General features: G+C 49.1%; 2 protein-coding genes across 6 annotated transcripts in view; both read left to right on the plus strand.

Annotated features, from left to right (window-relative positions):
• The first annotated feature begins 484 nt into the window (after positions 1-484).
• On the plus strand, positions 485-10457 carry dusp16 (dual specificity phosphatase 16). 2 transcript variants are annotated; one of them, XR_015762223.1, is made up of 8 exons: positions 485-667; positions 2129-2552; positions 6267-6405; positions 7918-8081; positions 8147-8306; positions 8378-8501; positions 8573-10322; positions 10362-10457. XR_015762223.1 is itself a non-coding variant. In XM_014985797.2 (7 exons), exons 2-7 carry the CDS (start codon positions 2325-2327, stop codon positions 9651-9653), a joined length of 1896 nt encoding a protein of 631 aa, XP_014841283.2. In that variant the 5' UTR covers positions 485-667; positions 2129-2324; the 3' UTR covers positions 9654-10457. The 2 variants fall into 2 exon arrangements, 1 of the variants encoding a protein (XP_014841283.2); XM_014985797.2 differs by having other exon boundaries at positions 8573-10457.
• A 2292-nt stretch (positions 10458-12749) lies between these two features.
• The window catches only part of eps8a (EGFR pathway substrate 8a, signaling adaptor), a 33656-nt gene continuing 20947 nt past the window's right edge, over positions 12750-25458 (plus strand). The window contains exons 1-5 of one of the 4 annotated variants that reach the window (XM_088003407.1): positions 12750-12961; positions 18713-18784; positions 20870-20937; positions 22359-22426; positions 22505-22666. In XM_088003407.1, coding sequence (XP_087859533.1) covers positions 18735-18784; positions 20870-20937; positions 22359-22426; positions 22505-22666 — 348 coding nt within the window. In that variant the 5' untranslated portion in view covers positions 12750-12961; positions 18713-18734. The remainder of the gene's footprint in view (positions 12962-18712; positions 18785-20869; positions 20938-22358; positions 22427-22504; positions 22667-25458) is intronic. The other 3 variants (XM_088003405.1, XM_088003408.1, XM_088003406.1) reach the window with 3 other exon arrangements.

Here is a 25458-nt window from a genome sequence, read left to right on the forward strand (position 1 = left end):
CCTTTACTTCCATAGACCATATGCTTATAAGACTATGATAGTTCTGTTTTAAATTTGTAAGTAAATTGTTTTACATATTCATTCCATTTAAATGGAAATACATATTTATGTTCTATTATCTAATTTTATTTTTAGAACATATTTGTTTAGCCATACTTCAAACATTTACTTTTCTATTTGATTTTTCTGTTGTTTCCAGTAAACGTATTACTTTGATATTTTAGCAGTATTCTGTTTATTATTATCATTACATACTGAATTTATTTTTGCACTTTATTTTAGTGTATTATTTTTACTTTATTTTATTTTTTGCAGTTCTAGAGTTCCACACTCCATGCTGAATGTGTTCTTAAAGCAACAGGACGCTGAAGCTGCTCTACTGTATAGCGCAGCGTCAGTAATTGGGACGCTGGCCCTTTAAGAGTCCTCCGAGTTCTTCGGACTCTGCTCCGGATGACGACTTGCTGTTATTTTTACCGCGGTGACCTCATCTCTTATGGCAGCGTTAGGACTTCGGTTCACTCAACCGCTTTCTGCTCGGTTTCTGCCGCCTCTTCTATTCCCTTTCTCGGCCTTTAATTTCCGCTACATTTCCGCGAGCTTCCCCCGGAACATCAAGCGGGACGGCGAAGCTGTTAGCCGGACTGTGACGAAGACTTTTCAGGCGGTGAGTTCACCGAAATTTCTCGTTGAGGTCCGAAGCTTCGGCGGCGGTTGGAGTTCCGTTACCGGGGCCTAAAGTTCGGGTCCTGGTTCCTGAGCGGTTCCATGGGCCTGGTTCCGATGGTCAGTCGGTGTTAAACCGCCAGACAGTCCGGGAAAATGTCAGCGATGATCGGGGTCGATAGTTCAGAACCCAAAAGTTCTGGAAAGGTCGGTCCGAATCCATCAGGTCCACCTTAAAGCTTTATTTCTTTACTCAATATCCACCCTGAAGTTATCAGTGCTCACGAAGTTTATTTTAAATATAACAAATACAATCCAGATTTTGTTGGAGCATGGAGTTAAACCGCAGGTCCACTTTAAAGCCATCAGGTAAACTAAAAATACACAAATAAACCGCAGGTCCACCTTAAAGTGGTGCTATTATCGGCCGGTTCCGACAGAAACACCAGGTCCCTTCAGCCCAGGTGGGGTTCTGGTTGAGGTTCGGGTGGTGTTCCAGAAAAGCTTACAGCTTTCACTTTCTCTAAATTGGCTTTAATATGAGCGCCACTTCCGGTTTTACTTCATCTGGTAATAAAGCTAAAAGTTTTGGTTCATTTAATGTTCATTCACTTCAGAGCCGATTCTTTCTGCTGATTATAGATCTTTGATTTCAGGAACCAATGAAGCCAAACGTTGTATCTGTTCCTTTAAGGGAAGTTATTGTAATAAATGAGTTATTACAGAATCTGGTTTACAGTGAGGTTTGGACCTGAACCGGGTCAGATATCAGCCTGTGGTTCTGATTCTAAAGCGTTTAGCTCTCATTTGGGTCCAAACTTCAGTTTGGCTCTGTAGATTCTGAGGCTCAGAAAAATGTAATGGAAGGAAGAAATGTTTTTAGTTATTACCCATCTAAGCCGTTCCTGAAACTGAGTGGCGTTCTGTAAATGTCCCAGTGGTCCGGTTCTGGATCCAGATGATTACTTTATCAGAAAATATTCATCCCTTCTTCATGGAACCAAATGTTTATTAGTAAATCACGTTACAGCATCAAGGCACTGCAAAGTGTTTTACACCATAAAAACATAAAATCATCTTGGATTCATTAAAATAAGTTTTTGACTGCAGTGTGTTTTTTATCCTGGTGAAATAAAGATTAAATAAGGAAATCAGTAAACATCAAATATGTTGATCATAACTCAGATTAACTTGGATTAATTCCAACCAGCTGGTTTTAATCTGGATTAAAGGAACTCGGCGTTTCTGCTGTTTTTCAGTTTTCTGGAAGTTTGTTCCAGATCTGTGGAGCATAGAAGCTGAATGCTGCTTCTCATCTGGTTCTGGTTCTGGATGCAGAGCAGAACCAGAACCAGATGATTATAAACTCATCAAAGTATTTAAATTCTATTCTGGGAGCCAAGTCGGGGCGGATTGGGTCGGACACGCTGTGGTTCTGATGGTCTGGATGTTTCTGTTTCAGGAAGCGTTGGCGTGATGAAGATGATGATGCCCCGCCCCCAGATGTGACATCATCCTGCCTTCATCTTCCTCACCCGCTCTTCCTCATCAGGACTCTCTAACCTGTCCAGAACCATGAAGTTCTTCTGAGCCTCTCGTGTTCTGGAACCCGACTGGACCGCCACCGAGGAAGAAGAGCCGGACCGGAGCGGAGCGCGATGCCCCGGCCCAGCACGGTGCGGCCCATCGGGCCAGAGGCCCTGGTGGTTCTGCTGGAGGGCGGGTTGGACCGGGTGGTTCTGATCGACAGCCGGCCCTTCGTGGATTACAACACGTCTCACATCCTGGAGGCGCTGAACGTCAACGGCTCCAAGCTGATGAAGAGGAGGCTGCAGCAGGACAAGGTGCAGATCACCGAGCTGCTGCAGCACTGCGCCCGCAGCCAGGTGAGGAGGGGGGGAGGGGGGCGAGGGGAGGCAGCCAGGTGAGGAGGGGGGGAGGGGGGCGAGGGGAGGCAGCCAGGTGAGGAGGGGGCGAGGGGGGCGGCGGGAGGCAGCCAGGTGAGGAGGGGGGCGAGGGGAGGCAGCCAGTTGAGGAGGGGGGGAGGGGGGCGGCGGGAGGCAGCCAGATGAGGAGGGGGTCGAGGGGAGGCAGCCAGATGAGGAGGGGGTCGAGGGGAGGCAGCCAGGTGAGGAGGGGGGCGGCGGGAGGCAGCCTGGTGAGGAGGGGGGCGGTGGGAGGCAGCCAGGTGAGGAGGGGGGCGGCGGGAGGCAGCCAGGTGAGGAGGGGGGGAGGGGGGCGAGGGGAGGCAGCCAGGTGAGGAGGGGGGGAGGGGGGCGAGGGGAGGCAGCCAGGTGAGGAGGGGGCGAGGGGGGCGGCGGGAGGCAGCCAGGTGAGGAGGGGGGGAGGGGGGCAAGGGGAGGCAGCCAGGTGATGAGGGGGCGAGGGGGGCGGCGGGAGGCAGCCAGGTGAGGAGGGGGGCCAGGGGAGGCAGCCAGGTGAGGAGGGGGGGAGGGGTTCGAGGGGAGGCAGAAAGGTGAGGAGGGGGGCGAGGGGAGGCAGCCAGTTGAGGAGGGGGGGAGGGGGGCGGCGGGAGGCAGCCAGATGAGGAGGGGGTCGAGGGGAGGCAGCCAGGTGAGGAGGGGGGCGGCGGGAGGCAGCCAGGTGAGGAGGGGGGCGGCGGGAGGCAGCCAGGTGAGGAGGGGGCGAGGGGGGCGGCGGGAGGCAGCCAGGTCAGGAGGGGGGTGAGGGGAGGCAGCCAGGTGAGGAGGGGGGCGAGGGGAGGCAGCCAGGTCAGGAGGGGGGTGAGGGGAGGCAGCCAGGTCAGGAGGGGGGTGAGGGGAGGCAGCCAGGTCAGGAGGGGGGTGAGGGGAGGCAGCCAGATGAGGAGGGGGTCGAGGAGAGGCAGCCAGGTGAGGAGGGGGGCGAGGGGAGGCAGCCAGGTGAGGAGGGGGGGAGGGGGGCGGCGGGAGGCAGCCAAGGGAGGAGGGGGGGAGGGGGGCAAGGGGAGGCAGCCAGGTGAGGAGGGGGCGAGGGGGGCGGCGGGAGGCAGCCAGGTGAGGAGGGGGGCCAGGGGAGGCAGCCAGGTGAGGAGGGGGGCAAGGGGAGGCAGCCAGGTGAGGAGGGGGCGAGGGGGGCGGCGGGAGGCAGCCAGTTGAGGAGGGGGGCCAGGGGAGGCAGCCAGGTGAGGAGGGGGGGAGGGGTTCGAGGGGAGGCAGAAAGGTGAGGAGGGGGGCGAGGGGAGGCAGCCAGTTGAGGAGGGGGGGAGGGGGGCGGCGGGAGGCAGCCAGATGAGGAGGGGGTCGAGGGGAGGCAGCCAGGTGAGGAGGGGGTCGAGGGGAGGCAGCCAGGTGAGGAGGGGGTCGAGGGGAGGCAGCCAGGTGAGGAGGGGGGCGGCGGGAGGCAGCCAGGTGAGGAGGGGGGTGAGGGGAGGCAGCCAGGTGAGGAGGGGGGCGAGGAGGGGCGGCGGGAGGCAGCCAGATGAGGAGGGGGTCGAGGGGAGGCAGCCAGGTGAGGAGGGGGGCGAGGGGAGGCAGCCAGGTGAGGAGGGGGGAGGGGGGCGGCGGGAGGCAGCCAAGGGAGGAGGGGGGGAGGGGGGCAAGGGGAGGCAGCCAGGTGAGGAGGGGGCGAGGGGGGCGGCGGGAGGCAGCCAGGTGAGGAGGGGGGCCAGGGGAGGCAGCCAGGTGAGGAGGGGGGGAGGGGTTCGAGGGGAGGCAGAAAGGTGAGGAGGGGGGCGAGGGGAGGCAGCCAGTTGAGGAGGGGGGGAGGGGGGCGGCGGGAGGCAGCCAGGTGAGGAGGGGGGCGAGGAGGGGCGGCGGGAGGCAGCCAGATGAGGAGGGGGTCGAGGGGAGGCAGCCAGATGAGGAGGGGGTCGAGGGGAGGCAGCCAGGTGAGGAGGGGGGCGGCGGGAGGCAGCCAGGTGAGGAGGGGGGCGAGGGGAGGCAGAAAGGTGAGGAGGGGGGCGAGGGGGGCGGCGGGAGGCAGCCAGGGAGGAGGGGGGCGAGGGGAGGCAGCCAGGTGAGGAGGGGGGGAGGGGGGGCGAGGGGAGGCAGAAAGGTGAGGAGGGGGGCGAGGGGAGGCAGCCAGGTGAGGAGGGGGGGAGGGGGGGCGAGGGAGGCAGAAAGGTGAGGAGGGGGGCGAGGGGGGGCAGCCAGATGAGGAGGGGGGCGGCGGGAGGCAGCCAGGTGAGGAGGGGGGGAGGGGGGCGGCGGGAGGCAGCCAGGTGAGGAGGGGGGCGGCGGGAGGCAGCCAGGTGAGGAGGGGGGGAGGGGGGCGGCGGGAGGCAGCCAGGTGAGGAGGGGGGGAGGGGGGGCGAGGGGAGGCAGAAAGGTGAGGAGGGGGGCGAGGGGGGCGACGGGAGGCAGCCAGGGAGGAGGGGGGCGAGGGGAGGCAGCCAGGTGAGGAGGGGGGGAGGGGGGGCGAGGGGAGGCAGAAAGGTGAGGAGGGGGGCGAGGGGGGCGACGGGAGGCAGCCAGGGAGGAGGGGGGCGAGGGGAGGCAGCCAGGTGAGGAGGGGGGGAGGGGGGGCGGCGGGAGGCAGCCAGGTGAGGAGGGGGGGAGGGGGGGCGGCGGGAGGCAGCCAGGTGAGGGGGCGTTTAAAGCGACCCAGCTAATGGGCTCTTTGCACCTACGGCGTTGATGTCACATCTCCAGGAGCTAATGCGGCTCACTTTTTTCCGCTTTGAGTTACCATGACTGGTAGAAAAGACTAAGTCGTATTTCAGATGCAAAAAAACAATACTATTAACATTGTTGTCTTCCTAATATAATGGGCTTTTAAGTTTTCGTTAATTTCCAAGCGATCCTGAATTAAGAAGATGGCTTGTAAATATCTGTCGCTACCAGCTAACGCCGCACAGCAAAGTTTGCAGCCTTCACTTCACTCCGGATCAGCCTAAAACTACAGGGGATACGGATGGTAAATAAAGGAGCCTCCCTGAGTTATTTCCATGGAATCACTTCTATATTCAGCCTGAAAGAGTTTATGGGAACGAGAGAGCAGACCAGAGCCAGACAGCCGAGCAACTGATCCGCCTGTACATCCTGCTGTAAACACCGTCCTATCTGAGCTCTGAACAAGAAAAATGCAAAGGTAATAAAACGAAATAACACGGAGACATGAAGCAACACGGTCATATTTTTCTAAAAGCAGCAACTTTGAACCTGAACAGCTGAACCAGATCTCTGACACCAGAGCTGCGCTACTGTCAAGCTATGAGGCTCGTTGTGCCTCGTCAGGCTTCGGAAGTAAAAAGCCCGAACCGGAACCTCCCCGTTAGTCTGTGACACTAACGACAATAAACACACATAATATACTTGAAAATAAGATAAACAATGTCCGAGAATATTGCCTACTAGCATAAGCTAACCTTAATGTTAGCCACAAAGTTTAAGTAAAACTCGCCTTCGTGTCAGTGAATGTATAACGAGGCGAACATCTTAAAACCTTTCTCCAGCTGACTTGTTGGGGCTTCGGATCGATGTACAAACCTTGGCCAAGCACTGCAAGCACCTAATGTAAATGATATGTTTTGGATCGGAAACAATCGAGCCGCTTTACCCCGAACGCGGAAGCTGAGGTGCAAAGAGCCCATTGTTCAGTCGTAGTTTCAGAGTTAATCCCTGACAGGAAGTGACCCGGAAGCTGTTATCTCTGTCCAGCTGGAGCTGCAGGGCGACCAGGAAGTGGTTGTCTACGACCAGAACTCTTCGGACCCGGCCGCACTCGGTGCCGACTCGTTCCTCAGCGTTCTGCTGGTGAAGTTGGAGAGGAGCTTCCCCTCAGTCCACCTGCTGTCAGGTCAGTTCCTCCTGCTGCTCATGACCTCTGGATGACCTGTCTGCTGGATGCTGATTGGGCCAAGCAGAACCAGTAACAGAACCAGTGAGCTGAACCGGACCTTCAGCAGGCTCGGTTCAGCTCACCGGTCCCAGACCAGCAGGATGATGAAGATGAGGAGTCTTCCTCCTCCTCTGTGCTGCTTATGTAACGATGATGTAATCATCCTCTGACTCCGCCCCCAAACTCCCTCCAGCTGTTACACAGAATCGGACCTAAAGGAGGTTCTGCTGCCCTTGAGCAGAACTGGGTCGGTACCGATGATCCAGGATCTTCTTAGAGACTAGGGCTGTTGTAAACGAATATTTTAGTAATCGAGTAATCAGATAAAAAATATTCTGACATAAAATATTGGTAAATCTTCCATAACACCAGTGTTACTATCAGATATCAATATCAGTCCATTTTTTTCCATATTTGAGCTTCCCTAACAGTAACTTTTCTGTAGTTTAGAAACCTGTAACAATAACAGCTCACTTTCTAAGTTAACCTGAAGAAACGTTATACAAAAATACGGGATATTTACGGCTCCTTCGTTTGTCACACAGAAACTCATCGTTGACCAGCCATGATGATTTCCGCCTCCCGTTTGTTCAGACCGGGATGATGTGAAGTTTATTGTGCGGTTCGTCCGTAAAGCTGCTCTTACACTGTAAGCATCAGCCGCCCGCCTAGTTCAGTCTATCCGCTCACCTGTATAAATTCTCCAGCTTCTTCCCGCCGTTCGCTTTCAACCAGCAGCTCCGGAGCAGAAAGGCTGCCAAACACCCGGCATCACACCAGTCATGTTGATGATGCTTATTGGTCCCCCAAAAACGATGAATTATCACCAATCAATAAAATCCCCACAGGCCGAACTTGAAGATTGGACGTTATGCTGCTAACACTTAGCTTTCATCAACAACTCAGAGGCGGAAGTCAGAGCTACGCGCATCGCAAATAAACTTCCAGCCGGAACACGGCGCGCTAACTGATAAAACATAAATTAACGAAGCTTCGAGGCAGGAAAATTTCCCTCAAGGAATTTTAATAATCGAGGTACTCGAGGAATCGTTTCAGCCCTGTTAGAGACGCACCGATCCGATACAGATATCTGATACTGCTACAGAACAGCTGGATGGATTTAAAGCGTTTTAAACAGACATAAATGAAGTGATTTATGTAATAACAGCACCAGAACAGTGAAAACCACCAACAGCTCCACCAGCTGGTCAGACATGGAAAAACAACTTAATGTAAAATAAATAATAAGCAATAAAATCATGATTGTGTTTTAGATGTTACAGGTGCAGTTAATCAGCGCGGGCCGCAGCGCTGCTCCCCGTCAGCAGCTGCAGGCTGGGTGCCTTTAGCTACATGATAATGTCCTAGTAAAAGTTCTAAGGCTGAGAAACTGAAAAATGTCATGAATCATCAATTAGCCGTAAGCTAGCTTCAGACTTTCTCATCTTGTGGTTCTGGTTCTGGTGTCAGGCGGGTTCTGTGAGTTCTCCCAGCTGTTTCCGGGCCTGTGTGAGGGGAAGTCGGTTCTGGTTCCATCCTGCCCATCCCAGTCCAGCCCGGCCATCTCCGGCCTGGGCCCAACCCGGATCCTGCCACACTTGTACCTGGGCTGCCAGAGGGACGTCCTGAACAAGGTGAGGAGCTGTCCAGCAGCCGGATGCCTTGGTTCTGACCCGGTACTGACCCGGTTCTGTTGCAGGAGCTGATGGAGCAGAACGACATCGCCTTCGTCCTGAACGCCAGCAACACCTGCCCTAAACCGGACTTCGTCCCAGAATCCCACTTCCTCCGGGTTCCCGTCAACGACTCCTTCTGCGAGAAGATTCTGCCCTGGCTGGACCGGTCCCTGGACTTCATAGGTGTGTGTCCACTCTCAGTGGGCTCTCTGGTTCTGGTTCTGGCTCTGCTCAACCCACTCTGTGTGTTTCAGAGAAAGCCAAGGCATCGGACGGCCGGGTTCTGGTCCACTGCCTGGCAGGAATCTCCCGCTCTGCCACCATCGCCATCGCCTACATCATGAAACGGATGGACATGTCTCTGGATGAGGCGTACCGGTCAGAACCAGAACTGCCACCAGCACAGTGTTACCATGGCTGCCGCCCTCTGACACCTCTCTCTCCGTCAGGTTCGTGAAGGAGAAGCGGCCGACCATCTCACCCAACTTCAACTTCCTGGGTCAGCTGCTGGACTTTGAGAAGAACATCAAGAGTCCGGACGGTTCCGAGAGCCAACCCGACCCACCCGGTGCTGGGCTTCTGGCCGGACAGCAGGGGGCAGAGCCTCCATCGGAGCCCCAGCCCCCGCCCTGCGACCCGGCTGATCAGCTGGCCGAGGCTCTGGGCGGCGCCCAGCTGGCAGACGGGTCTGAGGACAGCGCCCGCCTCAAGCGCTCCTTCTCCCTGGACATCAAGGCATTCGGAGAGCCGGGCGCGAGCCCCGCCCACCGCGCCTTTGGGCCGCACACCGGGCCTGGTACGAGCCCCGCCCACCGCGCCTTCGGGCCACATGGCAGCCCGGGCGATGACTTCTACAAGGCGGCGCCGAGCAGCAAGGCGTGCCAGTTCTCCCCAGTGGAGGAAGTGTCGGAGCAGTCGACCCCGGAGCCGAGCCCGGACCAGGAGGAGGCGTCCAGGCCGGACCGGGCCAGCGGACCCGACCGGGAGGCCTCGCCAGGCTCCTGTCCTGCCCCCACAGACCAGCTGGGCTCTAGCCCTGCCCCCAAATCCCCAGCCGGCCCGCAGCACCTGCAGCGCTCCGGCAGCATGGAGGAGAGCAGCACCAGCTTCCTGCTGGGCCTGTCCCACAGCCAGCAGCAGCTGGCCCGACCCGGCTCTGGTTCTGGTTCCGGTTCGGCTCTGAAGGGCTGGCACTCGGACATCCTGCTGGGGCCCATGGCGGTCTCCGCCTCCTCGCTGACCGCCGGCTGGTACCTGTCTTCTGAAACTACGCGGTTCTACTCGTCTGGGTCGGTCCTGAGTGGTGCTGGATTCGGCCCGCTGGGCTGCGGTGCCGGCCTGGAGGCGGTCCGGCGCCGGCAACGGGCCGGCGACCGCGGCAATTCGCGGCGCAGCTGGCACGAAGAGAGCAGCTTTGAGAAGCAGCTGAAGAGGCGCAGCTGCCAGCTGGATGGGTCCAGAGAGGACATGAGGCCGGTTCCGACCCGGCCAGGCTTCTCCGGCAGCATGGAGGTCATCCAGGTGTCCTGAGCTGCAGCGGCGCCGTGACATCACAGACGGGGCTATGCCCACTTTAGGACAGGCATCTGGGAGCCGGCAGAACCCGACTAAACCTGGTGGAGTCTGGACTTACCAGGCTCATGGAGAATAACCAGAACCAAATCAGAATCACAGAGCGGTTCTGATCCAGAGGTTCTGTTCTGGACTGATCCAAGCAGAACCAAACCCACTGATTCTGATAGAAGTCCTGTGATTAGTAGGTAGCAGCTGGTTCTGGTGCAGAACCGGGTTTGGATTTGCTTCTGGATCAGAACCAGAACTGGGTCTTAGTAGATGATCAATGAAAGTTTGAACTTCACCTGGGCAGTTCTGTGTTCTGACCCGGGTCATGATTCTGCAGAACTGTGATCTCAGGCTGAGACGCTCCAACATGTGGACCTGAGATACAGTGAGACGTTAGAAAGCCTCTGATTGGTTGATTGGTTCTGGTTTATTGGTTGGTTCTGATTGGTTGTTCATCAGGATCTTGTTGACCTGCAGGTATGAATAGGTTTTGTAATCTATAAGAGGCTCAGAAGTTCTTGGAGGTTCTGGTTGGTCAGACTGGGTCCATCTCCAGGGGAACCCTCAGGTGTCTGAGGGTCAGCAGGTCATGTGACCTCCCTCCGCTCACAGGTAATGTTGCACTATGTTTGACTGGTGAAATAAACGGGCTCACCTGAAGTCACATGACTTCAGGTGAGTCTCCACGACTGGTGTGTGTGTGTGTGTGTGTGTTTCTGTGGGTACAGGAAGCCGGGTGGGACATTTAGACCAATAAAAACTTTATGAAAACTTCCTGTCCCAGTGTGTGGTTCTGGTTCCGCTCAGGCTTCAGAACCGCTGTCTCCTAGCAGGCTTGATGATCTAAGGGTTCTTTTTCCAGGTTAGTCCACACACAGCTGCATATCTGGGAAAACTGAGACATTTTTATTAGATTTGGCCTTAAATCCAGTAGAAAACTGAGTTGAATATCACTAAAAATGATTTATACAACTCCGACCACAGTGGAGATGTGAGAAAACTCCATATTTTTGTTTGTTTATGGGAATATTCAGGTTCCCGCGCTTTATGGTTGAGACAAAAAAAAGCGGTAATATTTCCACACATAATTTCTAATCACATTGTCTTGAGTTTTATTAATACGCTGTTTAAAAGCAGTTTAATTTATAAATAAACCTTTATTAAAAAAAACATGGCGCTATGTTGAATTCATAACAGGAAGTGCTGGTTGTCTCAAAGCAATCTGATTGGCTGGCAGGTTTTGGCTTGCGCTAAACTGCCCGCTTTGGATGCGAGAAGTTTAAAACGGATTTGCTCGGGTTCAGTTGGATGAAAAATTTCAGAAATCGATCCCGTGTGTATATTATTTTCATCAATGTGGAAGAAATATTGGTGTTTGAAAAGACTCAGCAACGTGCATAAAAGCCCTGAATACGGTAGGGTGAGTTAACCCCTGCATGACGAGCATATTTAGCAGCTAGCATAGCACCGCTTGCCCTAACTGTCACTCAAGACTGCGGCCTTCCTGAGGAACATTTGCTGAGTCCGATTAGTCCATCCGGTTCTCCAGACGCTGCAGGTCTGCAGTCCCAGAGCAGGTGAATTCTGCTACTGTCCTAATGGTTCCGTGGTTACGAAGCTGAAGTTGGTTCCGGTTCGGGAAATGGCTAACGGGCGATTCCACCTAATTATTCACGACTTTCCGCATCTTTAATCAACTCTAGTTAAAAAACTACAACACCTGGACACTCCAAACCTGGACTGGGTTATTCTGCTCTAACAGCAGAATATCTAAAACCATGTTTGGGATTTGTGAAACTTTTTTTCTGATTTGTGAAACTTCAATAAAGTTCTGATGACTATTCACACTTGCTCCATGCAGGTTTGTTCAAATTCAATTAATCCCAAAGGGAATTAAATGTCGGTGCAACTCATTCATTCTTCAAAGTGTCATTGTAGATGGTGATGGCTGTTGGAAGCAGCGGTCTGTGAAGTGCAGTTTCACAAATCCCACACATGGTTTTAAATATTCTGCTATTAGAGCAGAATAATCCAGTCCAGGTTTGAAGTGTCTAGGTGTTGTAGTTTTTTTAAACTAGAGTTGCTTAAAGATGCGGAAGCCAGTGAATAATTAGGTGGAATCGCCTTTAGCCATTTCCGGATCGGAACCAACTTCAGCTTCGTTCCGTGGTTCATCTATTGGAAATAATTTTGGTCTAATAAACCAAGCAGCAGTCTTGATAATGATCTTTGTTTCAGGTCAGCCGTAAAATGATTCCTGCATGATCTGAACTCTGGTTCATCAAATAAAAACCGATCAATAACTGATCAGATGGGACTGCTCAATAATGATTTGCGACATCAGGAGCGCATTTGTTTCTGTTGCAGGGCTTTAGTTGTCCGGCAGAGGGCGATAGAGCATCACTGAGCTGCGACTGGCAGATTTATGTCTCAGATGGTGAAGATGCTGCAGGTTTTGTATTATTTCCATCTGATTTAGTCTGAGATTATAGCAACGTTTGAGTTTAGAACCGGAAATTATTCCCAGGTTTTACTTTGAGACGGTATATTTGAAACTTAGCTATGAGAAAACGTTCACATTGGAGCACCATAATTCTGATTTTTATAGATTCAGTTCTATTTATGGAAGAATAAAACTGGACAGAACCTCCTTTCCAAACTGGGGTTCTGGTTCTGGAGAGTTTTAAACCAAGTTGGTTGGAAGATATGATTTTTAAAACTATTTTATAGTAAAATAAATGAATTGGATTAAATTGTTTCAACAAATTATGAGCAGAGAATCAGATTAAAGCTTAAGACTTTTTTATTTTTATTTTAAGCCGTAGAAAACGTTTCATTTTTTTCTTCTGGAGAATAAATGATTTACAGGCATCATGTTACTGAAGCTTAGATTATTTGTACATTTTTAAATATTTTCAAATTTCACATTTTTCCTTCTTGTTAAAGGAAAACTTTATGACTGCAGAAAGCCATAAAGTTTAAAATATTAATATTTTTAATGTTTATTTAACAGCTGCACTTTTATTTGGTAAAGCTGCGATTTTATTTTGAAAGTCCGGAGGGGCGTGGCCAGGGCGCCGCGCTGCCTGTCAGTCAGCGCTCAGGGACAGTTTGACCCTCGCTGCTTTGCAGAAAGCTGCTGTAAGCCGAACCGGACCGGAGTCCAACAGTTTCCACTGAGCCGCCGCTGTCGGAACGGGATCCGACCCGAACCGGTGAACTGAGCCATGCGGTTCTGACCCGGTCCGGACCGGTGGATGAGTCCAGAGCTGCAGGTAAGCTCGCTTTAATTCTCCGAGAGCCGCTTCAGCTCCTCCCAAAAACAAACACAGGTGGACCGGGAGGTTCGGGGTCTGGACGGACACGGAGGAATGTCAGAAACACCAGCAGAACCTCCAGCTGGTACCGGATGGTTCATAAGATTTAAAGACAGAACTTGAATGGACAGGAACCAACCAAGTGGAACCACTGGTTCTGTGACCAGAGCAGATTTGAGGTCAGCTGACCTGCTAATCAGGAGCAGCTGATCCAATCAGGAACCAGAGTGGTCCCGTTTGGACTCACCCTTGTTCTGAACAGGAGTTCTTGGTGGTTCTGGTGGTTCTGGTTCTGTTGACTGTCTACATGTAGAACTGATTGATCTGAAGTCAAGGCGGTCCAGTTCGTATCAGAACCACTCACTGGTTCTGATTCGACTGGGTTCTGCTGTCGGAAGAAGCATGGGGCGACAGTGGGCGGTTCCTGAGGACCAGGAGTTCTGGTTCTGGTTCAGCTGTTTGGTTCTGGATGTTCTGACTGGAATGGGTTCAGTTAGTAGAACCAGAACCCGTTTCTATGTTCTGTTCGGGTTCTGGAGTTCCTACCTGCCTGGTTCTGGTTCTGGTTGGCCTGGGGGCGGTGCTTGTTGAGTGCAATGACCTCCCTGACCAATCGGCTCTCGTCCTGCCGCTGTAACTGTTACCAGGCGTTTCCCGGGAGACGCCTTGTTTGTGCAGTTGCCGGGGCGACGGTGTGATGTAACCGTACCTGCCAGGTGTGCTGCAGCAGTGCCGAGAGATCAGGAGTCGAGTTGCAGAGGAAGCTCTCCTTTACCTGCTGCTCCCGGACCGGATCGCTGTGAGGAAGGCCCGGGTCGCCCAGAACCAACATGGCCGCCCTCGGCCCAGTCTTCACTATTATTATTTATAATAAGAGAATAATTTAGTGTTGGGAGTCTGGATGTAACCGATACAGTGGGTTTTGTTGGGTCGGTTCTGACCCGGTTGACGGTTCCCTGGCCATCTGCCACCTGTTGGCTCACCTTTACGCCCCGCCCCCACCTGCCAGCCACCAATTAGAGGCTTAACGAGCTGATCCCCACTAATCTGCTCCTTCCTCCAGTCAGCGGACTGACAGCAGCCTGGTTCTGGTTCTGATTCACCAGATCGATTCAGCTCCTGGATCCAGTTAGAACTGACAGCACCAGAACCAGAGTAGAACCTAGTGGAGAACTGGAAGTGTTTTGGGGTTTAATAGATTAAAGCAGAACCAGTAGAACAGCTTCATGGCCCATTTCAGAACCAGCTCAGAACTGTCCGGTCCAGATCTAAATGTTAAACTACTACGAGATGAACTACTCGGTTCTGATCCATATTCTGCTGATGGTTTGTACCTGTCCGAACTGCAAGCCCAGCATGTTGCCTGCTGAGATCCAAACGAACCAATCAGAGCACACTATTGATTGAAACTCATTATTTTCTCTTCCTGTCTGTAAGCCCCGCCCCTTTAGCTCCGCCTCCTGTGAGCGGGAATGCCGACCTGGCTCTTCCAGGATTACTATGGATTATTTTTAGGCCCGTGCTGCATTCAGGTTCTGGGCTGGAACCGGGTCAGGCAGTCCGTGTGGACCCTGCAGTCTGCCTCACGTGATGGAACCTCTCTGCAGCAGAGGTCGGAGGTCACAGAGCCTGCTTCCTTCCAAAATAAAATCCCTTCTGATGCCAGCTAAAGCAGGGCTGCAGAACCTGTCCAGAAGACTCCTATTGGTTCTGAACTTGTTTTGGACTGATCTGGTTCTGGTACTAGTTGATCTGTTGAACAGTGAGCATCGTCCTGATCATAGATCCAAACAGAACTGGTCTGAGAGCGGATAGAACCTCACTGGTTCTGTGTGAGAAAGAGTTGGGTCTGTATGGGTTCTGGTTCCTTAAGAGGCTGAGTCAATGATTCTGGAGGTTCTGGTCTGGGCCTGCAGGTGCTTCTGGTATGTGGTTCTGGTCCCAGGCCCATGGGCAGGCTGCATGTAGGTTACTGGGCTAAAGAGGCCCGGTCGGCCTGGATTCTGGAGGTTCTAATCAATCGGCTGTCAATAGACCGATCGGGCCGACCCAGTAAACCCAGTGATCCCAGTGCTTCCCATCCTCTGCTTTTGAAATGGGAGTGGGACGAATGGAGGACGGCCAGAACCCAAACCGGACCCAAACGGAGCCCGAATCGGAGCTTAAATGGTTCTAAGAATTACATCCACACCAGGACAATAAATCAGCAGAACAACACAAGAGCTGGGTTAGAACCACCAGGTTCTGATTGTCGCACCGGGTCAGAACCATCATCTCTCTGAGTTAAATGCTTCTGGAAGAAAATCTGGAAAAATCCTCCCAAGTTAAACTGGGTTTGTGTCATAGTTCTGCCTCTGATCAGAATTGTAAAACCTCTCAGGTTCTGGTCCAAACTGACCTGTAGAACTTCTGGTTCTGATTCTGTGGTTCTGCTGAGCCCAGGCTGATGAATAGCTGTGTAATGATTAGCCGGTAAGCAGCACAGGGTCGTGGGTTGTGTTAACGGGTAATTTGTCATCTCTTAATGAATGACTGGAGGGGAAGTCCAGAGACCGGACCAGAACCCGGTTCCTTCTGTCCCGGCTCGGTTCTGATGATTTCTGATGACTTATTGATTTATTTATCGCTCAACCAGCAATGGTGACTGAAGCGCTCCTGGAAAATCACCAGAGAAAGAAAGAAAAGCCTAGAATCAACAACAGAAAAAGGAAAAGCTACGCTAGGCTAGGCTATGATGCCTGAAACAAAGATGGCGGATCAGAGGGGAAGCGGAGGTGCAGACCAGTGAGTCAAACATCCTCACTTTCTTCAGGAGCTGGTTGAGCCAGAATATATAAAACCCACTAAACTACTAAAAGATTAAGAAATGGCATTCAAAAAGCACTTCATTGATTTTCTGAATCTAATTTAGAAATATTTGCAAGAAATTTTGCGAAATTTTTGTTTAAGTATGACGGTAAATGCCGCTTTTTGTCACTCGCCACATCAGCCGAGAAGGACCTCGCAGCAGCAAACAGACCACTGTCAGTCTCGGACCTTATTTGGAAATGGGACCATTTCACTCAGGAAGTGAAGGGGGCGCTATTTCCTATATTATCCGCGGTTTTCCGGTTTTATTTTCTTTTGAAATCTGTGATGCATCTTCATCTTTGGGAAGGAGTTTCACTCAGCGTGTATTTGAATTTCTCTCTTTCATTCACTGCAGTGCAGCTCACAGCTTTTAACTATTGTATAACTATTGTGATTCTATGAATGTGTTTTATTTGATCACTTCAGAGTTGAAGGAAAATTTCCACCATGGTAAATTAAATAGTTTCATCATATTTTTTACTGTATATAAGACTCTACCATCAAGAAGTCTCGGAATATGGCACAGTAAAAGCAAAAATGTGAATTTTTACTTTTATCTGTTTAACAACCAGATTATTGTTCTGTTAACCCTAAGGAGAGATTTAGAAGTACACAGAAAGCAACAGAATTAGTTGAAAACTGTGAGCTGGGCTGAATTAAATAAAAGAGAAAAATTCAAATACACGCTGAGAGTGAAACTCCTTCCCAAAGATGAAGATGCATCACAGATTTGATTCAAAAGAAAATAAAAACGGGAGACCGCGGATAATATAGGGAATATAGGCGCTCCTTTACTTCCGGAGTAAAATGGTCCCATTTCCAAATAAGGTCCGAGACTGACAGCGGTCCGAACCGCCGCTCTGACTTTTTTTTTAGTGAGGTTGGACTTGCAGCAACCACGGACAGTAACTTGACATGAAGTCGGCGGGGAAGTAGAAGAAAAAAACACTGCCCCCTGCAGGTGGGAGTTAGCATCGCTTAGACTGAATGTTGGGCACCATTTTGGCTGAAAATCTGCAATAAGCTCACAATTATTGATTAGCGCTAGAAAGTGTGGGGGTCTGTGGATTTTGTGAGAATTCCTGTGACAAACTGGAGAGACGGGTTGATGGAATTTGATAAAAATTGTTTGCTTTGATTGATAAAATAATATTTTGGCTCTGGGCTTTTAGTTTGACACGTGATCTACCACAAGTTGGTTCCAGTCAGGGGAGGCATTCATACCTGTTCAGGTGTTTGTACCTGGTCATGTACCGGGCCGCTCCACTTCAATCGGACCAGAAACAAAGAGAACAAAGCTGCTGAGAGTTTCAGTTCTGTGGTGGAAACTAAAGAGGATTGAAAAGATTTACACCCATGTGGACTCTGACCACACACACACACACACACACACACACACACACACACACACAATCACCTCCCCCGCTGAAATCCAGGTAAACAGAACATGAAGGAGACCTGCAGCTTGGAGCTGATTCACACACCACTGACTGGCTCTGTGTGTGTGTGTGTGTGTGTGTGTGTGTGTCCCTCTGAGTTCCTCTTCAGATAAAAGCTGTTGTCAGGAGGAACCATGTGGGAGCGTTCACTTTCTCCACCCAGAACAAACAGGAGGAACCACTGACCTTTGACCCCCACTCTTTATTAATAAACGTCCAGTAAATGCTATGACATCATCAGAGGGGCGGGGCATTGGGGTGGCAGGTGTTCTGGAGGAAGTAGAGCCTGTCTTCCTCTTGTTGGCTGGGGGAAGTTCCTGTTTGTTCCTCCTGTACCTGCATGCTAGCATGGTGCGTTCACTGGTCAGGAAAAAATTAGAATTTACAGTTTGGCTGTGAGGTGAGCTTCTGGTAATAATGTTACCAGAAAAAAAGTCGTATGATAACAGAAATAATTCGGAAAGTTTTACGACAAAGTCCAAATAAAATGAGGTCAAATTTGTAGCAATATAAAATCATTGTTGTTCTTCCAGAATAAAGTCGCAGTAATACTAGGAAATTGTACAAATTGTTGAATAATTGTTGTAATGATGCGAGAAACTGTATTACAATTTTAGATATTACAAAAATAAAGTTGTAATATTACGAGAAAAAGCGATCCGATTTTAAACTGTTTAAACCGGATCAGGTCCAGTTGAAAAACATTCCAGAATGCTTTTAAACTGGTCCTGGTTCCGTTCCAGCCGGTCCTGGTTCTGTTAAATGTGTGTTCTGCTGTCCCTCTGTTTTGTCTGGCTGTGGGCTTTTCCTCTCTAATCGTCGCCTTGCAGGCGGCTCTGCAGAGATACAGTCAGGTTTCCATGGAAACAGGCTGGGAATAAAAGCCAGTCCTGGGAAAAGTAATCACACGTGGCTGAAGGTGCAGACTGGATCATAAATCAGCTCTGGATTCATTCAGCCTGAATGGGAGGTTCTGACGGGTCGGAACCGGATCATCAGAGGTTCTGACGGGTCGGAACTGTCACATGGGCCAGCGATGGGTTCAGGTACCTGAAGCGTGGTGAGGAGGTTTGCTGATCAGCAACAGTAAACGCTTCAGACTGAAATTGATCCAGAGAGAACCGACGTTCAGGCTGATGGATCAATCAGGGATCAATAACTGATCAGCAGCGTTAAACTAGAGGTTCAGTCTCTTCACTATTATATTTCTCTGAAGTTCAAAGAAAAAGTTCAGCACTAAATTAGATACCAGCAGGAAGTGAGGGGAAAGTTTGGTGGAAGGAAAAAAACAAATCAAGATTTCTCAGGCCAAAGGCGAAGAGCTGCTGGGAGTTTAGGTGCTGCTGTTCATTACACCTGGATGGTTCTGGTTCTGGTTGTGTCCCTGACGTGTGTGTGTGTGTGTGTGTGTGTGTTCCAGCTGAGCGTCGCTGTGCCGCAGGATGAACGGATTTGATCCTCCAGCTCTGAACGTCTTCAGCTCCAACATCAAGTGAGTCACATGATGATGACATCATAATGATGACGTCATCGTGATGATGATGATTACATCATCATTATGCCATTTAATTAACTGGAAGCTTTGATCTTTTACATCATCTATAGTTTTTATTATTCAGTTCAAATTTTAAAGTTGTGCAAAAACCAAAAGATGAAACGTTTTTAAACTGGAATAAAATGGATCAGAACCAGAATTCCCGATCGCTTGGGAATTTCTTAGTCCAGATGTGTTCATGTTTTATTCAGTACCTGGGGGTCCAATGTTCTGCCTGATCAGAACTTTGTTCACGTCTATAGTATGAATCTCTGTTATTGATCAAAATAATAAAAATATAAACTCAGAGTTTTATTCAGAGTTAAACTCTGCAGGAAGAATTGGTTCCGGTTCCAGACGGAGACTCTGACCTGAAAAGCTGCTGAGCTTCAGAACGCTGCACTCACATTGTGTGTGTGTGTGGGGGGGGGGGGGGGGGAGGGGTTGTGTGTGTTTCAGAGTGTTTGTGCGCCATCTGTCAGCTGATCCCGTTTTTCATCAGCAGCTCAACGTGTGAAAATCTGCTCTTTCAGCTGATCTGAGGTCAGACGATCGGATCAATAATCGGTTTATACTGATAAGTCATTGATCTGCAGACTGATCCTGTCACATCAATAAATTAATTAATCGATCAGTAAGTTTGAAAACAAACTTTAAGCAGTTAACAAACAACATTTCTGTTTTTAAAACTGTTTATTCTTAATTTTATTATTTTATTGGTAACAGAAAATCAACCTGAAGAGAAATGAAGGAAAAACAGTCAGTTCCTCTTTAAATTATTATAATTATCTAATTTATTAAATGAGTGTTGATGGAGGAGTTCATCCATCCTCACTGGGGCTGGTTGGATGGTCAGCAGCAGGGCCGTGCAGAGGCCACTAAAGGGGCAGGTGCTCAAACAAAAGGGCCCATCTAACCGCATTCTAGGTCAGAATATTAAAGCCACTCAGCTTTCAGAGTTTAATAAACAATGATAAAATACAAAATTGTGAGATATACAATCAAAGCTAAGAAAAATCTCTATAGATCATACAACTATGGATATGTAAGATATTTTATTAGTAATTTCTTTCTGCAGGTCTATTTTGTTATAGGAAAGTTTTGCAATATTCAAACCCGCAATTTAGCAGAATATGTAAATCAGAGCTGGACCACCAGACATATTTTGTCTTTACAGAATTACACTATTAAAGATATAAACAAGGGCCCAATGTACCTTTTAGTGACTGTAATCTATAAACAGAGCTGCCTGGTTGCTGCAGTGGAGATGAAGATGGTCCATCCAGGAAAGCAGAGCTGCATCAAACTTTAAGGTGGAACTGCAGAAAAAGACAAAAACAAAAGCAAAAATTGAATTGTTAATGCATGTCACCATAGCAAAGTCGTAGCTAGCAGCTAGCTAATAGCACAACAACAACAGCCTAATGTCTGTATGATAAAAACACTGAATGATAGATCAGAACAGTTTCTCCTCACCTGGCTGTCTCCTCCCCTCAGTAGTTCTTCAGAGAAAGGCAGACAGAGGCCTGTCAGTGTCTGTTGTATCTCATTACCTCTCTGCTTAAACCGCTGAAGCAGAAACGAGACTTCAACGTTTTCCGTCATCTGACAAGCAGCAGGTCTGCTCCACTTTATTCACCAAAACGTTTTAATTCACCAAAAACTGATCTGTGATCTGGAATGTTCGCTAGTTGAGCTCCAGTTAGCCGCCTTATCTCACTGCGCGAGAGGCAACTGGGTCATGCGTCACGGGGAAAAGGTCAAAGGTAACAAGGTGACCGGAAGACCTATTATGTTGTACAAAAAAAAAAACTAATAATTTTAGTACATGTTATTATGAGTCAGAAGAGGGCTTAGGAAATAATAATACCAAAAAAGAAAAAAAAATTGACCAAAAGGGCACTTGGGGGCAAGGAGCAAAAAGGGGCAGGTGCTCAAGCCCCCCCAGCCCCTCCCTCTGCACGTGCCTGGTTGGATGGTTGGATGGATGTTGGATGCCCAGTCGGCCTCCAGGCGGTTCTGACCAATCCGTCTCTGTTCCAGCGGACTCGGCGCTCCGTCTCCGGATCCTCCTAGGAATAAAGCCAAGAGTGGTGCCAAAGCTCTGTATGGTGAGTCTGGTTCTGGTTCTGTTCTGGTTCTGTGGACCTAGATCAACACCCCCTGCTGTCATCTGTCCTCCTGACAGGACCAGAGGAATCGTATTTCCTTCGATCGTCTTCCAAACAGAAAAAGAAAAGTGAGCAGTGTGACCCAGTCTGACCCGGTCTGACCCGATGTGTGGTTCTGATTCTGACATTTGGGTTCTGTTTGGAAGCGGTTCTGGTGGAACAAGCTGCTTTGCTCCACCAGAACCATCTAACCAGATCAGAACCCTGCAAAGCGCTCTGCTCTCTGTGCTGTAGCTGCCGGTTCTGGTTCTGGAGTCACGTAGACCCAGAACCAGAACCATGAAGAAGAAAGCTGGGCCTCCAGGATGGACCCAGTAAAACCAGTTAGAGTCCCAATCAGGTCCCAGCACAGAGGGAGGCGCTGTGTTTCCCAGCATGTTGTGGTTCCGAGTGTCAGTGGTTCCGAGTGTGGTTCTGTCCGTCCCTTTGGGGAGGTGGAGCCTAACCAGCTGTGATTGGCTCCTGCAGCCTCAGAACTGGCCACTTCCTGTTGAGACGTTTGGACTGGTTCTGCAGTGAAGCTGAGATGAGAGCAGACAGCAGCTGGGGTTTACGGAGCGTCCCTGAATGCATCAGGAGTTGATCCGCTGTGAGCGACCGATAACCGTCAGAACAAAGCGGACCAATTGCTGATTGATGGATCAGTACTGAATGATCCACTCCGGGTTTTATCTCCTCCCGCCGGGTCACCTGAACGTCCACAGAGCAGCTGAACTCATGTGACCTTGAGTTAATGACCTGCGTTACTGTAGCAACGACGCCAACCCCAGAGAGGTTCTGGATCCTCCAGAACTGTCTGCGATCAGAACCCGGCGGAGAATCTGGGTTCAGCAAAGGTCGCCGTCAGTCAGGATTTCCCTGAAACTGATTCAGTGATTCAGTTTTTTTTTTTTTTTTTTTTTTTAACAAAATCTAAAATCTGATGCTGGGATCAAGAATCTGGAACCTCTCATGTGTCACTTTCCTACGGAAGAGGATTAGTGCCAACAAACAATAAAAAACAATTAAGAATTTTTTTTCCCCCCTCAGAATCATAATTATTTAGATAGTTTCTGCACCCAGAGACAAATCTAGTCTGAAAATTAAATTTGGGGAAGATTTTTGGTGTGGATAAAATTCAGGTTTACAAATCCTATAACCAGGAAGAAATAGTTTTTATATTCATAAGTTTATATGCTGGCAACATATCTGACAGACATTTAAGAATGCTTATTTGGATTTATTTTGGAATAGACTCACCAAGAATTGTTAGGATTTTTTTTTTTTTTTTGGCCCTAACCATCTTCCGTACTTTCCGTCAGAACGTCCTGCAGAATGATCTTATCAAATACCCAAACTGAATGAATGTGTTGTTTGTTCAGAACAAAGGAAGAACTTCTCCAGAAGCAGCATCAACAGCCTGACCGACACGTCGCAGTACCAGGTGGAGGTGAGTTTTGCTGGTTCTGGTCCGACTCCGGCTGCTGGTTGGGTTTGCTGAAGCTTCAGGAACCTCTCCGTCTCTCAGCACCTCACCACGTTCGTTTTGGACCGGAAAGATGGGATGATCACGGTGGACGACGGCGTGCGGCGGCTGCGCCTGCTGGATGCCAAGGGGAAGGTGTGGACGCAGGAAATGCTGCTGCAGGTGGAGGACAAGGCGGTCAGCCTCATCGACCTGGACTCCCAGGTAGGACAGGATGTCCAGAACCAGAACCTGTTAGAACCTCTGGCTGGTTCTGAATCAGCATGTTTGTTTTATCTGGGTGTGCAGATCTGATCTGGTAGGAGTCTTGGGACGCCGCCGTGAGGAATCCCTCTGGATTCATTCAGCTCCAGTAATTCACATTTAGAGTCTGCAAGGCATAGATCTATGTTGGAGTAGAAACGGTTGGGTCTGATGTAGGGCTGGGCGATGTATCGAGTGTATTCAATGTATCGCAATATTTTCAATGTATGATAGTTAAAAATGGCTATATTGCAGCTATCGAGTATAAATTGTCGTTCAAATAATAAACTTTCGCAGTCAAATTCACTGCGAGTTTGGTTTATCCAACACCCTATGAATGCATCACTAGTCCCTCCCCCCTCCCAACCTGAAAACCAAACAACATGGTGACTGCGGGAGTTTGAGGCAGAAACTGAAGAGGAGTCAGATGAACTAGTCTAGTTCTGAACAGAAACAGCGCTGGGTCAATAATTTGGCAGTAGTTTGGATTTTATATGGATGATGTCGAAGAAAATGAGGTAATTTGCAAGACATGTTGTAAAACTATTGCCATTTAAGGTTGTTCCACAAATTTATTTCCCCCCTAATCAGACTATTCTTTTACATGCCGTTCACAGCCCAGCCCAGTCCGTGAAAGTGAAACCTGGAGACTTGGTAGGATCCAATTAGTGATATGCAATGGGAAAATAACTCAAAACCACTCATTCTTCTTTCTCTCTCTCTCTGTCGGCTTTACGATGCACGTAAACTCGTTGCCATAGCAACTGACAACAATGCAACTTTATTATCAGGATTCAGGACCAACAACTCTTAAACATTCAGTTCGTTACAGTTTTGGGGTTTTAGGCTTGATGTAGCATATCTGTGTAAACAGTATACTGTATTTCTAAATGATTGAAAATAGATCATGACCAACAACCAATCATGTTGGTCATTTGTATAGCAAAATAAAATTAGCTATACAAATTTACAAATGACCAACATGATTGGTCACTTGTAAATTTGTATAGAAAATTTCAGCAGCAAGGCATTTCAAGGTGCTTTACATAATTAAAAAACAAAATAAAAACAGAAAGTGACATTGAATAAACAGTAAGAAAGAAAGAGATTTTGAAAAAAAAAAAAGATAAAAACAAAGTTTTGTTACGTTATTTAAGCGCCTGGCGTCGCCGGACTCCGCCGTCCGTTTAACACGGGTATAATCCAGGTATTATCCAGGTATTATCCAGGCCCCGTCGCCTAACAGGACAAGGTCTGCAGCACCAGGCTCCGTCCACCTATCACACGAATTTTTGCGCTAGGACTTCGCCGTCCTACACAGATTTTTGTGCACTATTTTTACCTGTTGGAGTCTGGAGTTTACAGGGTTTTTCTGTGCGCGCAATGACCCTCAGTCACTCGTCACTTTAACATAAGTAGATAAAAGTAAAGATAAAAACATCGAAGACATCAAACTCACAGTCTAACCCTAATTTAGCCATAATCAACTCTAACCAGGTGGGTTTTAAGTTGAGATTTAAAGGCTCTCAGTGTTTCAGCTGTTCCAAATCTGTGGTGCATAGAAGCTGAATGCTGCTTCTCCTCGTTTGGTTCTGGTTCTGGGGATGCAGAGCAGAACCAGAAGATCTGAGGGGTCTAGACGTTGGTACAGCAATAACAGATCTTTAATGTATTGTGGTGCTAAACCGTTCAGTGATTTATAAACTAACAGTATTTTAAAGTCTATCCTCTGAGCTACAGGGAGCCAGTGTAGGGACCTTAAAACTGGTGTTATGTCTCCATCTTCCTGGTTTTAGTGAGAACAGCAGCAGCAGCTTCTGGATCAGCTGCAGCTGTTTGATTGATTTGTTAGTCAGACCTGTGAAGACGCTGCTGCAGGAATGAATGCAGCTGAAGATAAACGCATGGATGAGTTTCTCTAGATCTCACTGAGACGTCAGTCCTCTAATCCTGGAAATGTTCTTCAGGTGATAGAAGGCCGACTTTGTGACTGTCTTAATGTGGCTCTGAAGGTTCAGGTCAGAGTCCATCACTACTCCCAGGTTTCGGGCTGATCGCTGGTTTTCAGTTGTAATAACTGAAGCTGTGCATTGATTCAAGGTCAATGGGCTAGTTCTCAGAGGTCAAGATACGACTCATGAAGTAGTAGACGGACTAGAAGTTTGCAGATGTGAGTGCCTTGTATTCACAGTGAATAATTATATGCATATGTACAATAGGAAAAAAAATATTCAAATGGCCATATTAAATAAAAGAAAATAATACACAAGGAAAACAATTAAATGAACAAATCAAAGAAACATAAATCAGTTCCATAGTTCTAGCAACAAGCCACACCATTCAGTTTATAAATCCCCAGAACTGGGGTGGTTCAACGGGTCAGGTGAGTTGGTTAGAGCGCTTGCTGCAGTTCCTAGGCTGACAAAAGTCAGATCAGAGTGGGAACAGTTTTGTTCCTGGGCTGCAGGAAGTCTCTCACCAGCCTGGTGGGGAAACCAAACCTTTTGGCACCACAGGTGAAATCCTTTTAGGCTCTTAGACCCGAATCTTCAGCTCACCATCGAACCTGGCCTGGATAATAAAACAGGACCAGTCTCAAATATATATAATCAAAACATTCCAGTGTGCACACAAAAACATAACGATTAGCACTCATTGCACTAACAATCCTAATAATCGTTTTACTAATCAATATGTATTTCCAAATAAATACAAAAATTCAAGATAAATCTTATTCATAAAAAGTCAATAAA

Source organism: Poecilia mexicana, unplaced genomic scaffold (genome assembly GCF_051168715.1).
Source record: "Poecilia mexicana isolate PSO_F unplaced genomic scaffold, ASM5116871v1 scaffold_23, whole genome shotgun sequence".
Classification (NCBI taxonomy): Eukaryota; Metazoa; Chordata; class Actinopteri; order Cyprinodontiformes; family Poeciliidae; genus Poecilia; species Poecilia mexicana.

Bases quoted from the DNA above. Each gene is read 5' to 3' on its own strand.
- dusp16 (XM_014985797.2), top strand. From the start codon at position 2,325: ATGCCCCGGCCCAGCACGGTGCGGCCCATCGGGCCAGAGGCCCTGGTG. The intron at 8,082-8,146 runs GTGAGGAGCTGT...GTTCTGTTGCAG, and splicing joins AGAGGGACGTCCTGAACAAG to GAGCTGATGGAGCAGAACGA. The intron at 8,502-8,572 runs GTCAGAACCAGA...TCTCTCCGTCAG, and splicing joins TCTCTGGATGAGGCGTACCG to GTTCGTGAAGGAGAAGCGGC.